The following is a 14,406-nucleotide window of genomic DNA, read 5'->3' on the forward strand; positions in this document are numbered from 1 at the left end:
GAACACTTGCACTATTAGCCTGTTTTTCTCCTAAAAACATAAAAAGTCAGCCTCTTAGTTCTGGCCCCACCACTAGACGGGGAACTGGGATCACTAATCAGCCACGTAACCTTAGGATAATCATTTAAATTCCCTGTGTCTGTTTAGCATCTGTAAGAAAATGGCATATTTATTTGAGAAGTCTTCTATTTTTACATGAGAGAAATGATATATGAATTATATGTCATTCTACGTGTGAAATCTCCTGGAAAACTTAACAAGCATTACAGAAACAAAGTGAAGTTTATGGTATTTTTTATTTTGGAGTCTTCCTAGATGCACATAGTATTTCTTTGCTAGCCATAAAAGTACCTAATTTTTTTTTGTTCCAAAATAGGAGAAGGCAATTATATACCCAGTTATTAGAGGGTTTCTCAACCTCAATACTATTGACATTTTGGGCCAGATAATTACTTGTTGTGGGAGCTGTCCTATGCATCGTACGATGTTGAGCAGCATCTCTCACCTCTGCACACCCCTCTAGCAGTGAAGATACAAAATGACTCCAGACATTGCCAACATCCCCTGGAAGGGGGACATACAAAATCATCCCTACTTGAGAACCACTGATATATTGCTTATTTTATACATGTGAACATAAAAACTATTTTGTTACAAGTACATCAAACCCTACAATGATATGCTTAAGTATGTCAAATAAGTCATATATATGCATATATATGTATGTGCTCATGAAAAATCAGTGATAAAGCTACCAAACCCATTATTAGCACACTAGATGTTATTAAAGAATGATCAAAAGGGATTAAATCAAACATGAAAAGTTACACATCAAAAAGAACACAATATTAAAAATTCACATCAATTGAACACTCAAATATGATCAGATACTGTATGATCAAAAACATAAATGCAAAATAAGAAACAGATTAATTAAGTCAATTTAACATTAATATTTTTCCTAATTTGTTAAAGCAAAAATTGTAATGTCATCAGATGACACCAATCAAGTGTGTGTTTGAGATGATCAAGGCTTAACTATCTAACAATGAAGAATGAGAACAACAGCCCAGATAATTTGTGAATTTCACAGCCAGCTTTTGAAATCCCCATTATTTAATGACACTGTCGGGATTGAAATACAATAAAAGAAGAAAATATCATTTCCCTGCATTTTATTGGGTTTTATTGCTATTGTTTTGGCAGCTCAAGTATACCAGCCATCTGGTTCCTCTGGATAGGCTTAAGAATGGTAAAAGTATTGGTCCACTGCGAAAATCATTGTAAATTGAAAGCAATGATAAGCTCCCCACTCCCAACAAGAGACAAAGATTAGTGAGTGGGTACACACCCTCCACTAAGAGACAGAAAGAGGGAGGAAGAGAGAGAGACCACACATCAAGGCAAAAGGAAAGCAAACACAGGAAGGGTAGAAGGTTGATGGATGCTACATTTTTCAGTATGTTACCAGTTACCAAGCCCATTGTTAATTCTATTGTATTATTTCATTTTGCTAGAATAAAAGCTCTATCATGTGGACAATGTAAGTTTGTAAATGTTCTCTTATTTCTCCCTCAGGATTCTGAAAAATCTATTAAAAATGATTAAGTCTGACATCTACTTAATTCTGTCTCCTGTTTTATGTGATTAAAAATCAGGATGACATCTAATATTCAATGTAACTTTTCTACTTGCTCTATTACTATAAAACCAGTGAATGTCCCAATCACAGGTACTGCCTTGAGCAAATATTAAATAACATTTGTTAAGTAGTCAGTATATAGCACACTTTTTGGTAAATATCTCCAGAAATTAATTAATTTAATCTTAGAATAAAGCACAAAAACATGATCATTTCCATCAACACAGAGAACACCTTTGATAAAATCCAACATCCTTTCATTATGAAAACACCCAACAAACTAAGACAATAAGGAAACTTCCTCAACCTCTTAAAGGGCAGCTACAAAAACCTACAGTTAACTTCATACTTAAATGGTGAAAGACTAATGCTTTCCCTCATAAGATCAAGAGCAAGACATAAATTAATGTATACTTTTAAAAAATTAAAAGAGTGGAATTGGAATGTTCCTAACACAAAGAAATGTTAAATGCCTGAGGTGATGAATATCCCAATTACCCTGATTTGGTTAATTTACATTCCATGTCTGTATCAAAACATCACATGTACCCTATAAAAATATACAACTATTGAGTATCCATAATAATTAAAATTTTTAAAAATGTTTTTAAAAGACAGGATGTCTACACTCACCACTTTTATTCAACTTTGTAGCAAAAGTTCTAGCAAGGAAATTGGGCAAGGAAATAAAATGAGGCATCTAGATTGAAGTAAAAAAGTAAAACTATCTCATCTGCAGATGACAAGATGTTGTATATAAAATATCCTAAGAAACTCACTAAAAAGCTATTAAAATAAACAATTGTAGCAAGACTGTGGAATACAAGATCATTATACAAAATTAATTGTATTTCTATACACTAACAATGAATAATTTTAAAACAAAATTTAAAAATCAATTGCAATTACAATAGCAATAAAAAGAAAATGCCTATGAATATATGAAACCTGCACCCTGAAAACTACAAAATGTTGTTAAAATAAATTAAGTAACACCTAAATAAATGGATAGATATTCCATGACCATGGATCAGAAGATTTAATACTGGTAAGATTAAAATGGATAATACTCTACAGATCTAACAAAATTCCTAATAAAATGTCAGCTACCTTTCTTTCCTAAAGTTGGCAACTTGATCTTAATATTCATAGGAAAATGCAAGGGATCTAGAATAGCTGAAATGATCTTGAAAAAAAGAACAAAGTTAGAGGAATTACATTTCCTGATTTCATAATTTACTACAAAACTACAGCAATCAAGACTGTGTAAGGATAGCTATACAGAGTGATAGAATACAATTGAGAAATCAGAAATAATCTGTTATATTTATGCTCAATTGATCTTCATCAAGGGTGATAAAAAAATTCAATGAGAAAAATAATATTCTTTTCAACAAATGGTACTGGCAGTGCAAAAAATAAACTGAATTTGACCCCGTCCGTTACATCATACACACAAATAACTGAAAATGGATCAACTACCTAAATGTAAAAGCTAAAACTATAAAGCCCTTAGAAGAAAACATAGGAGTAAATCTTTGTGACCTTCTTAGATACAACACCAAAAGCCAAAAAAAAAAAAGATAAATTGGATTTTGTCCAAATTAAAAACATTTTTGTTACAAATGATAATATCAAGAAATCAAAAAGACAATAGAATTGCAGAAAATATTTGAAAATCATAAATCCAGTAGGAATTTAGTATTCAGAACATATAAAGAACTCTCACGGCTTAATAATAAAGAGACCATCTAGTTTAAAAATCAGCAAAAGATTTGAATAGATATTTCTCTAAAGAAGCTAAACAAATAGCCAATAAGCACATAACAAGATGCTTGACACTGTTAGTCATTAGAGAAATACACACAATGAGATACCACTTCAGACTCACTAGGATGGCTATAACCAAGAAGACAGACAATAGCAAGTATTGGGGAAGATGTGAAAAAATTGTAACCCTCTTACATAGATGATGGGAATTTCAAATAGTACAACCATTATGTAAAATAGTTTGGAAATTCTTCAAAAACTTAAACATAGAGTTGCCATATGACTCAGCAATTCCATCTCTAGGTTAATACCCTAGATTAATGAAAATTTATGCTCATGCAGAAATTTGAACACAAATGTTCTCAGCAGCATTATTCATAATATTCAAAAAGTGGAAATAACCCCAACAATCATCAATGGATAATGGATAAATGTAACATGATATATCCTTAAAATGGAATACGATTTAGCAATAAAAAGAAATGAAGTATTGAGACATGCTATAATATGAGAGAACCTTGAAAACATTATGCTATGTTTTTTTAAAAAGCCAGTTACAAAAGACCACATATTACATTATTCCATTTAGGTGAAATGTCCAAAATGGACAAATTCTTAGAGACAGCAAGTAGATTGGTGGTTGCCTAGGGTTCAGGGATTGGTGGGAAATAGGGAGTAACTACTAATGAGCTCAGGTTTATTTTGAGGGTGATGAAAATGCTCTAAAATTGATTGTGATGACTGTACAATTCTATGACTGCACTAAAGACCTTTGAATTATACACTTTAAATGGGTTCACTGTAAAGTATGTGAATTATATCTTAACAAAGCTGTTTTCAAAATAAAACTATACAATATACCAAAATGGCAGTGGTAGCATAGTGAGAAGTTACATTTAGATGACCTGGCTTGCCAAGGCAGTTTTTTCCATTACCCAGAGTATATGCCAGAGTTCCAGGCTCATAGAAATATATGCAATTTTATAAGACCCCACACAGGGCTTCTTATGGCCTGGCTGGGTCTTATTGTAAACAAATTGAATACTAATACCTTCAGCCTAAAAAGTCTTGAAGAAAGGAAAGGAAACACGCTGGGGTGGGGCAAAAGGGGAGGGAAAGGGAGGAGGAGATAATGGAACTCACCTATCCTGTTATATAGCTGGGGAGATGGATGAGAAAGTGTTTTCAAACTTCTCCAAGGCTCTTAGAGAGGAAGCATTCTATAAAATATGGTGTGCTTCATGGTCAGGAAGTGAAAAACCCTAGAACTTGAGCACATAAATTCCCCCATATGCAACTTCCTGGCATTTCCTCTTGAAAATAAACCATAAAAGCTTTCACAGAAAATTGCATAAGATTTCTTAAGACTTATTTTTCTGAATGCTCATCTTCACCACCCCTCAAATACATGCATCTGATAACTCTTTCAAGGTCTCTATTTACATGTCACCTTGTGAATGAGCTGTCACCTGAATGCTTATAAAAAATAGTGACACCCTTCCCCCCGCCTCAGCATTCCCTGTATACCTTACTCTAGTTTCTTTTCAAGATTGCTATCTGATATACTACATATGTATGTGGTTTAGTTATTGTTCTTTATTTTCTCTTTCCTCTCTACTGTAAACTCCTTAAAGTCTGAGAGTATATTAGTTAGCTTCTTCAGTATAACAAATCACCCCAAAATTCAGTGCCTTGAAAGAGCAACCATTTATTTAGTTCTTTAATGATTTGGGTTGAATGAATCTGGGAAGTTCTTCTGGTCTTGGCTGTGTTCCCTCTTGTGACTGCAGTCAGCTGCTAAGTCAATTAGGATCTAGTTGGTCCAGGATGGCCTCAGCTGGGATGATTCCTCTGCTCCATCTGGTCTCTCGGTCTCCAGAAAGTGAGCACAGGCTTGTTCACATGGCAGCTGGGCAGGGTTCCAAGGGAGCAAGTGGAGCAGTGCAAGACCCCTTGAGTTCCATGGTCAGAACTGATACCTTAACAATGCTGCCCCATTTATTCATTAAAGCAAGTCACAAGTTCAGCCCAGATCCAAGATATTAAAGAACAGCCTTCATGTCTTTTTTTTTTAACATATTCATTACTTCACATACTTATCAATTTTTGTGTGTTGAAAACACTTAAAATCTATTCTCTTAGAAATTTTTAATAGCCTCCATATCTTGATAAGAGAAGCTGAAAACAAAATTTAAAAAGAGTAGACATATGAAGGGGAATAAAGGTGGCCATTTTTGCAAAGTATCTACCAGAAGACTTCACCTGATTTGTTCACTGCTGTATTCTGAGTAAGTAAAACAGTGCCTCGCCCATAGGCACTCCAGAAATATTAGTTGAATGAACATATGAATCATGCCCACCATTCCTGAGCTAGAGGCTTTCTGGTAAATTACCCTTCTCGTTGTAAATACTTACAATATAGTAGATGCTTATAGTACACTTCATTTTGGTGAACATTTGCAATTAGAATCCTATGTCTACTGTTCTTTTAAATTTAAAAAATAATGTCCACAGTCTACTTTCCATTTTCTTTAGTTCTTGCAAAGTCAGACTAATTGTCTCCAGAGACCATGAAGCATGCCATATTTTATAGAATGCTTCCTCTCCAAGGGCCTTGGAGAAGTTTCAAAACACTTTCTCATCCATCTCCCCAGCTATATAACAAGATAGGTGAGTTCCATTATCTCCTCCTCCCCTTCCCTCTCCCTTATGCCCCCCCCAGCCTGTTTCCTTTCCTTTCTTCAAGGAAGAAACAAGCTTAGGCACAACAGAATAAACACCTGCCAGTATAAGACAGCTTCTCGAAATCTTGGTCTGGGGAACCTTCTGAAAGCCTGGGCAGTTGCACAGGGTTACAGACAGGGGGCATGGAAATGCCCAGGATAGGGTTAGATATTGAAATGTCTGTGGACTCAACTCATTTCTTTATTCCTGCCATTGCCACATAAACAAAGCAAGTTGAAAAATAGAAGAAATTCACCAGATACTTTAGCCTCACCACTATGGTCTAAAAGTTTGTGTCCCCCCAAAATACATATGTTGAAATTCTAACTCTCAATGTGATAGTATTAGCAGAGGTAATTAGGTCAAGAGGGCAGAGCCCTCTTAAATAGAATTCATGCTCTTAGAAAAGAGGCTCCAGAGAGTTCCATCATCCCTTTTGCCATGTGAGGTTACAGAGAAAAGATGGCCATCTATGAACAGGGAAGCATGCCCTGACCAGGCACCAAACCTGCCAGCACCTTGATCTTGGACTTCCCAGCCTCTGGTTCTGTTGCTTATATATAAATTTCTATTGTTTATAAACTACCCAGTTTGTAGTATTTGTTATAGCAGCCTGAACAGACTAAGACAATAATGAATGTAGTCTTTCTAGTAATATAAGGATCAAATAGGCCTCCTGTGGTCCTTCTTAAGTGGACTTGAAGAACAATCTGGATTGCTCAGCTCTCCACTTGGTTAACTGGACAGACCCAAATTTTAGGATTCATGTATCATTCTTAACATGCTGCCTAACATGGTATTTTTGAGTTACTCTTCCTGAAAGGCTGTTGTCCCTTAGAATTCTGCCCTCTTCAAAAAACAAGTAACATGTTCTACTAAAAAAGAAAAGTAACAATAATAAGGGGATTGATCCAATCATTGTATCATTCCTCATATACTCACCCAAATGGCAGATTGCTCAAATGCTGTGACATGTATCAAACCCCTTTCCAGCAAGTCCCTGCCATCTGGGCTGGGAATTCTTTTAGAAGAAGACAAAGCCTTTTCACATTTATGGATGAAACTGCAAAGGGAAAGACTCATAGGAGAAGCAACCCCCGACTTTCCCTTTTCTGTCATTTGCCCAAATCTCCCTAGCTCAAAACGTCATCAGCATCTTCTACTCCCTCTCTTTTCACATCCAGACACCAAGTCCTGCCAGTTTCTTCTTTAATGTATTTTTCATAGACTTGTTTTCCATTCCTCTGCCAGCCTCCCAAATTCAGGCTTTTATTGTTTCACACCTGCCTCAATGAAATTATCTCCAAACAAACACTTCTGCTTTCATTATTGGTGGTCTCTAATGACTAAAACTATAGTTCCAGCTTTTTAATCTGGTTTTGCAGAGCCTCTACATATGATCTCTGTGCTTGTCACTTTTTCTCTACTTACTACTGTGTGAATCTTCTGCTTTTGCTAAAATGATCTAATTGGCATTTTTAAAAGGATCTGCTATCTCAAATTTAAATGGTATATTGTGTATGAAAATCACTTGGCAAAATTGCAAACATTACATAAGTATGCATTATTTTGTCTTTCTACCTACCCTGGGTAACTTTGTTGTAACCATGTAATGGTTAATGATTCTCTCCTTATTCTTATACTCTGCCTCTTAGTCTACTCAAAACATTCTTCTTCTTATCTAGTTACCCCAAACCCCATTCCTTTGGCTTTAGACACATCTTTTCTCTCTCTTCCCAGACCCTTCAGGTTTTGAAACACATAACAGGTTTTGAGTTTGCATCTTTCTCTAAGATCTCATAGTAAACTCATGTTGGCTATTAATCAATGTCCAACAATCAGACAGAAATTTCCACCCATGCCCCTTCTTGGCAGAAGAAGGGATCAGACTGTCTTTTGTCACCTCATAAAGAATGTCTGCCTTTTCATATCACCTCTATCTGTCCAGAGCTCAATCATAGATGCTCTATACAGCATGCCCTACCTACTCTTCCCTACCTACCCCAGCCCACAGTGATCTTTATCCTCTGGGTGAGTATAGAGCCAAACTCCTGTGCTTTGTCCTGATTATGACACCTTGATTCTGCCATGAGTAGTTACTTAGTAGTTTATTCTTATATATCCAACTAGGTTGAAAACTCCTTCACGGTGACAACAGTATCTTGTATTAATTTATAGTCTCATATTTCAACATTATCAAACATTGGCTCTGACAATGTGATCACTGATAATGGGTTAGTGGGGCTTGTTAGTCACAGTGGCAGTGACTAGTAACAATTCCCTCTCTTAGTTGAGATGTTGATAGAGGCCACAGGAAAGTCTGTGGAAAACAGAAAGCCATTGTCCCCTTGAGGAAGAGATGTTGAAGGAGAGAACAAGGGCCAAGAAGGAAGATACACAGAATCAAAAAGACAAATGTTCCAAATTTAGCATTTTACTTAATGTCAGGGATACATTATAACATTTTTCAAATCAGAAACCTCAGAGAGTCCTTGTTCTGTCAATTCCTCTCATTTTACTTTTTATAATTGGGCTTCATGAAGCTTCAAAGTGCTCTTTTCTGTGGCCATAATAGCCCTGACCTCTTGAGGTTTACCTGGGCTTACCTTGCCTTGCAGCCATCATTGTAACACCAGAAAGCAGTAGGATTAAAAAATATAACAATAGAAATAAGAGGTGTTTCTCATGATTCCAGTAAGGGAAAAAAGAGCACAAGAATTAATTTTAATATAGTAATAAGTCTTACATACAGAATACCTCTACCAAAGAATACCCAGCCAGAAAAGAAAATGCCCCTCTATTTTTAACTGAGTAGCAAACTTCAAAACAATGAGCTGCTTCTTTTCAAACCAGGGAAGGTCATTTTCTTCTAGCTGGATATTGTGGGGAAGACAAAAGAGAGGTCTTACCTATGTCTACTGCTTTTAAAAAGGCAGGATTGACCCCTGTCACTTTAACCAGAGGCACAATTTCTCCTGCACATATCTCCCACCCTGTCCATATTAATTAGACAGATACCTAGATCTTACCTGCTTGGTCAGTCAGGGGAGATGCACGGTTTTCTGCCTAAATGATGAGATGTGACTTTCTCTTTCCAGAAACAGAATTTTTTAAAAAAATCACTCATCTATAATAAGTCTCAGTGTTGAAAACTAAACTTATGTTTCTAAGTGTCAGGTCCCTGACCTGTATGGCAGAATCTCCTTTTGATAACTGTATATTTTTAATTTTAAAATAATACAAATAAACACAAGTAGAGTTTTTTGATTAAGATAAAGATACATGTGTTACTGAGATCAGTTTATTGTAGCATTACCATTATTAAAGTCCCTATTGTCACAGGGAAAAATAAAGGCCAATTTTGAGCATCAATATTTTACCTTAATACAAATACTTTAAAAGAAAAAAAAAGCATCAGGGCACTTTAGAGCTATGCAACTCTTTTATTTCGCTAATTTCTCTATTGCCTTGACAATTATACTCCAACTGTCTCCTCCTTCTCCATTTTTGTATAATTCCTCCAAAGCAGGAAAAACAAATGTAAAAGTCATTGTCATACAATTCTGTAAAAGCACAAATAAATAGCAGTTTTGAAACTTCTAATGTAATACTTGCTGGCCAAGGCATACTTTAGAGTTTGAAGTTTGATGAACAAGTTTAGAGTTTGAATTATTTTAAATATAGAATTTGTTCTAAAATTTTAGTAAAACACACATAAAAGTTTGTTTTCTCATATAGCTCTACCTAGACTATTGTGAGCAAAAAAGAAATTGAATTTTCAAGTGAATAATAGTTGTACTGGAGAGATCCACTTTATTTTCTCCACTGCAGACCCTTTTCGGTGTTAGATATGCATAGACAAACCATTCCCAAACTTCTTAACCTTTATCTAAATGGAATACACTTACTTCCAGAGAAAGGGACACCAAATGGAGGCTTTGTTCAGTCTGACAAACAATAAGATGGCTTCAAGTGATAGAGCTGTCCTTTCACCTTGTTAATTATAAACACAAGTGAAATTTTCATTGGCAACGTTTGCAATCTGTAAATGCGACATGGTTCTCAAAACAGCAGATGCAAACATTTAAAAGGTACAGTTGAAGGGAAAGGGGAGTAAGTACCAATAACTTTGTGCAATTACTGGGAAGCAAAACCATTATTCACCAGAAAATTAGAGGCTAGGTCTAACTGTGACAAACCTCTCCATTCCCATCATGTAATGGGAAAGTTACATTCAAACGGAGCACCGGAAATAACTCCCTTTTCTAGGGGCAGCAAAGATTATACCATTTTCTCAGCAGGAGTGACAAGGTTGAAAGAATAACTTTTGAGGGAAAGAAAGCTTGAGGTGCTCCACAAATTCAAAGGGCAAAAAGTCGGTTTCCCTGTTGACTTCTGGCGCAGCAGGATTGGTCAGGACAGGAAGCAAATATTCCCCTACAAAACTCTCAGAGTCTCCTCAGGGGGAGCACTAGCGCTTTGTGACCCCACTATTTAAGGCATCTGCCTCTGAGGTCACAAATACTGCTAAGCCATTGGGATCCATTTAATCGAAAGCCCAAAGTCCCTATGTATGAAACGAAGTTCTGCTGACTGCGTGTGTCCGGGACGTCCTGTATAGAACAAATCCAGTTCAGTGTTAGGAGGCGCTAAACAGAGCTATTCCCCAATCTGAAAAGGCCAAGAGGAGAGTATGACTGAGGAGGAAAAAGTCTGCATCCTATGGATAAAATCACTTTTTCAGGTTCCATGGGGAGAACTAGCTGGAGCCCAGGACCCCGCGCCTTGGGGAGCCTTTCCTCTTCGCCGCCCCTTAAAGCCTTCCTGGTCTCTCTGGTAGCAGTTCCCCCAGATCTTGCGCCGCCGGCTTCGGCAAACTCTACGTTGTCTAGTCGCGCTTTAGCGAGTCCCAGAGCGCAGGCAGAGGGACCTGCGCGCGGTACATCCGCGGCGGGCGCTCGGAGCGCAGCGCGCCGCCGGGCACTGACCGCCGGGGCTCGCGCGGGTCCCAGGACTCTGCGTCGCCAGCGCGCACACGGCGTCCCGCGGGCGCCTCCCACAGTAGGTACGTGGCGATTCCTGGAAGAGCCAACTCTCCAGCAACCTACACAAAGAGAAGTCCGCTGTCCCCACTGCGTGATTGTCGGTTTCTTTGGTGAGTGCTAACTCCAAGGCAAGCACAAACTCTGCACACCCTCCTCACTCTCCCACACTGGCCGGGTTTGTCTTATACTTGAAGTCCACTCTAAGAGACACTTTCTAGCCACTTGTTTTGAGTCCAAGAAAGCAAAGCAAGCAGGGGTTGTACACGGGAGAATTATTCTTAGAGTCTATGCAGGGAGGCAGAGATTCTGGGGTGCCAAGGGCACAGGGACGAGCAGACCCTCCCGCCTCTCCCCAGCAGGCAGGTTAGTGCATCGGGAGGGGCGAGAGCACAGAGGGAAACAGGGAAAGGAAAGAAGGGATGAAACCGGAGAAAAGTGAACATTTCTAGGGCAAGAGGGCGGGAGAGACGGAGCAAAGTCCTAAATCTTAAATTCAAGTTCTAGAAGTACGGCGGTCGGAGAGGGAAGCCCTTAGTGGGCGCGGCGGCTGTGTGTACAGTTTATTTTTCTGTTTGGATTTTCTGCCTTGAACGGCTGAGGCTTAAATTTTCAATTGCTAAGATCAAAACTAATGCTGAGGCAAAAAGTCTAAGCCAATGTCGCTTTTCACAGACCCTGGGAGTTTCCGGGTCCCCCCGCCCCGTCGCAGGGGCCTCTTTGCACCGAGCGCCATCCCCTGGCACAGCGGGTGGGGTGGGGACGAGGTCTGGAAGCGGCGGGCGTAACAGCCGAGAAAGTCGGAGGAAAAGCAGCAAGTTATCTTAGGTGTTGGTTCCAGAGTGCTGAGGGAAGCTGAATGAATGGGGCGGGCGGGCCCTGCAGCCCCCGCCTGCGGGCTATTCCTCCGTCATCATCGGCGGCAGAACTTGCACTTAATAATCTTCTTAAATGCGTTTTGAAAGTCCTTGTTGAAGTAGGCGTAAATGACAGGGTTGAGCAGAGAGTTGGAGTAGCCCAGCCAGTTGATAATGGCGCCCAACAGGGTGGGCATGTGGCAGCTGCTCTCGCAGAAGGGCAGGACCAGGGCCACGATGAAGAAGGGCAGCCAGCAGAGGATGAAGGTACCCATGATGATGCCCAGTGTCTTCACTGTCTTCCTCTCGCGGGCCAGGGCCATCTTGCGCTTCGCCTCAGCGTTGCGCTCATTTTTCCTCTCGAAGGAGGAGGGGGCGAAGGGGGCGGCACCCGCCTCGCTGGGCAACGGCAGGTGCTCTTTGGAGTTGCCCACCCGGTGCACCTCTATCACCTCCAAGGCAGCGCCATCGTCGCCCTGCCTTACCGCGCCGTTGGCGCACGGAACCCCCGCTGCCCTGTTCTCCACGCCTCGCCTCCAGTCCCTGGTCCCTGGCTCTCCGTTCACGCTCTTCTTGGGCTGCTGGGCGGGCGATGCTCCAAGGCGGGTGCCCGCTCCTCCGGTCTTCACCTTTTTGACTGTCTTTCGGATGCGGAAGCGCGCAGCTCGGAATATGCGCCCGTAGAGAACCAGCATGAGCAGCAGAGGGATGTAGAAAGCGCCGAAGGTGGAGTAGATAGTGTAGCCGTGGTCCTTGCTGATAGTGCAAGCGTCGGGGTCCGAGCGGTCTTCCGGGGTGCGCCAGCCCAGCATGGGCGGGATGGAGATGAGAAAGCCAATGAGCCAAGTGAGCGAGATGAGCGCAGCGGCGCGCCGGGGCGTCCTCTTGTTCACGTAGTCGATGGGGTCCGTGATGGCCCAGTACCTGTCCAGCGCTATGGCGCACAGGTGCAGGATGGACGAGGTGCAGCACAGCACGTCGAGGGCGATAAACAGGTCGCAGGTGACCTGGCCCAGAGTCCACTTGTTGAGCACCTGGTACAGCGCGGCCATGGGCAGCACCAGCACCGACACCATGAGGTCGGTGACCGCCAATGAGCCAATGAGATAGTTGGCAACATTCTGCAGGGAGCGCTCCAGGGCGATGGCGGCCACCACGCACGCATTGCCCAGCACCGCGCAGAAGATGAGCGTCCCCAGCAGCAGAGAGGTGATTACTTGATAGCTGAAGGTCACGTCGGAGATGCCAGTAGCATTGCGGCCTGTCCCAAGGGGACCCTGGGACGATGTGGTGTTGTTGCCCTGGTCAGGGCTGAGCACATCCATGCCTGCGCGCCCGGCGAGGGGAGGGCGAGGGGAAAAAAAGCTGCGCGAGGATCCCCCTCGCCCCTCCCTTTGGGGTCTTCCGCCCCTTCTCCGGGGAAGTTTCAAGGGGAAGGATGCAGGGACTCAAGCAGGAAGTTCTTACTTCTCTGGCGAAGGTATCTCCGAGGAGCAGATTTTAGGAGCTTCCCGGGCCCCCGCAGTCCAGCGCGCTCAGAGGCTCCAGCTGGGAAACTGAAGTTGGCCAGAAAGCAGCTCGGGGATCTCGGGGCGGTGGAGAGGAGGCTGGAACGTCTGTCTCTCACTGTCCATTTTACTTTGCCGCTGCCCAGCTGTCTGCCGGAGCTGGAGTCTTCCCACTAGCAAACAGTCTCCAATCCCAGAAATATCTGGAATAGAGAAACCCCATCCTCCACGGTCACTCGGTGACCCTCTTCTCCCTTTTTCCTTCCCTCCCTCTCTCTCCCCCTCTTTTCCCTTCTCTTCTCTTTCTCTACAGTCTTCTCCTTTCCCCCTCTCCCTCCTAGCCTTCCGTTTCAGTCACCTTCTCCCTCCTCACTCCCCTTTCTTTATCCTTCTCTGGGTCGCTTAGACAGCCAGGCTCCCGGTCTCCCACTCTCGCCCTCCCCTCCTAACACTTCCCCAACCCCGAGTGCCTCTTTTCTCTGGGTCCCGCCCTCCTCTCCCTCTAGCTCAGCGTCTTTGCGTTTAAGTCCCTTTTTGTCAACAGAGACTCAGAACTCGCTTACACACACCCGATCCGCGCTGGTCAGACCAACGTTTTAACAAATAAACTCCGCCTCCCACCCAGCCAAATTCGAGGGTGGGGAGAACGTTTTCTAACTACCCAATGCCTCTTATACCTATCAAATTCTTAAACAGAGCATCACACAGTGGCAATAGGAAATGAGAGAAGGAAGCACACGGAGCCTGAATGGGAAGCTGGACAGTCCTGGGTCAGTCTGTAAATTATTGTTAATTGATAGAAGAAGACGGAATGCGTCTTTCTTTTGTTTTGTTTTTTTTTAAACCATCCAGTTCATTGTCTA

The 14,406-nt window shown here is 41.4% G+C and overlaps 1 protein-coding gene across 1 annotated transcript; it reads right to left on the reverse strand.

Annotated features, from left to right (window-relative positions):
* Positions 1-11,389: 11,389 nt before the first annotated feature.
* HTR1A (5-hydroxytryptamine receptor 1A) lies at positions 11,390-13,360 on the reverse strand. The gene has a single exon (XM_012784049.2). It carries the CDS (start codon positions 13,358-13,360, stop codon positions 12,092-12,094), a length of 1,269 nt encoding a protein of 422 aa, XP_012639503.1. The 3' UTR covers positions 11,390-12,091.
* Positions 13,361-14,406: the final 1,046 nt, after the last annotated feature.

The sequence above is a fragment of the Microcebus murinus genome, chromosome 11, assembly GCF_040939455.1.
Source record: "Microcebus murinus isolate Inina chromosome 11, M.murinus_Inina_mat1.0, whole genome shotgun sequence".
Taxonomy (NCBI): domain Eukaryota; kingdom Metazoa; phylum Chordata; class Mammalia; order Primates; family Cheirogaleidae; genus Microcebus; species Microcebus murinus.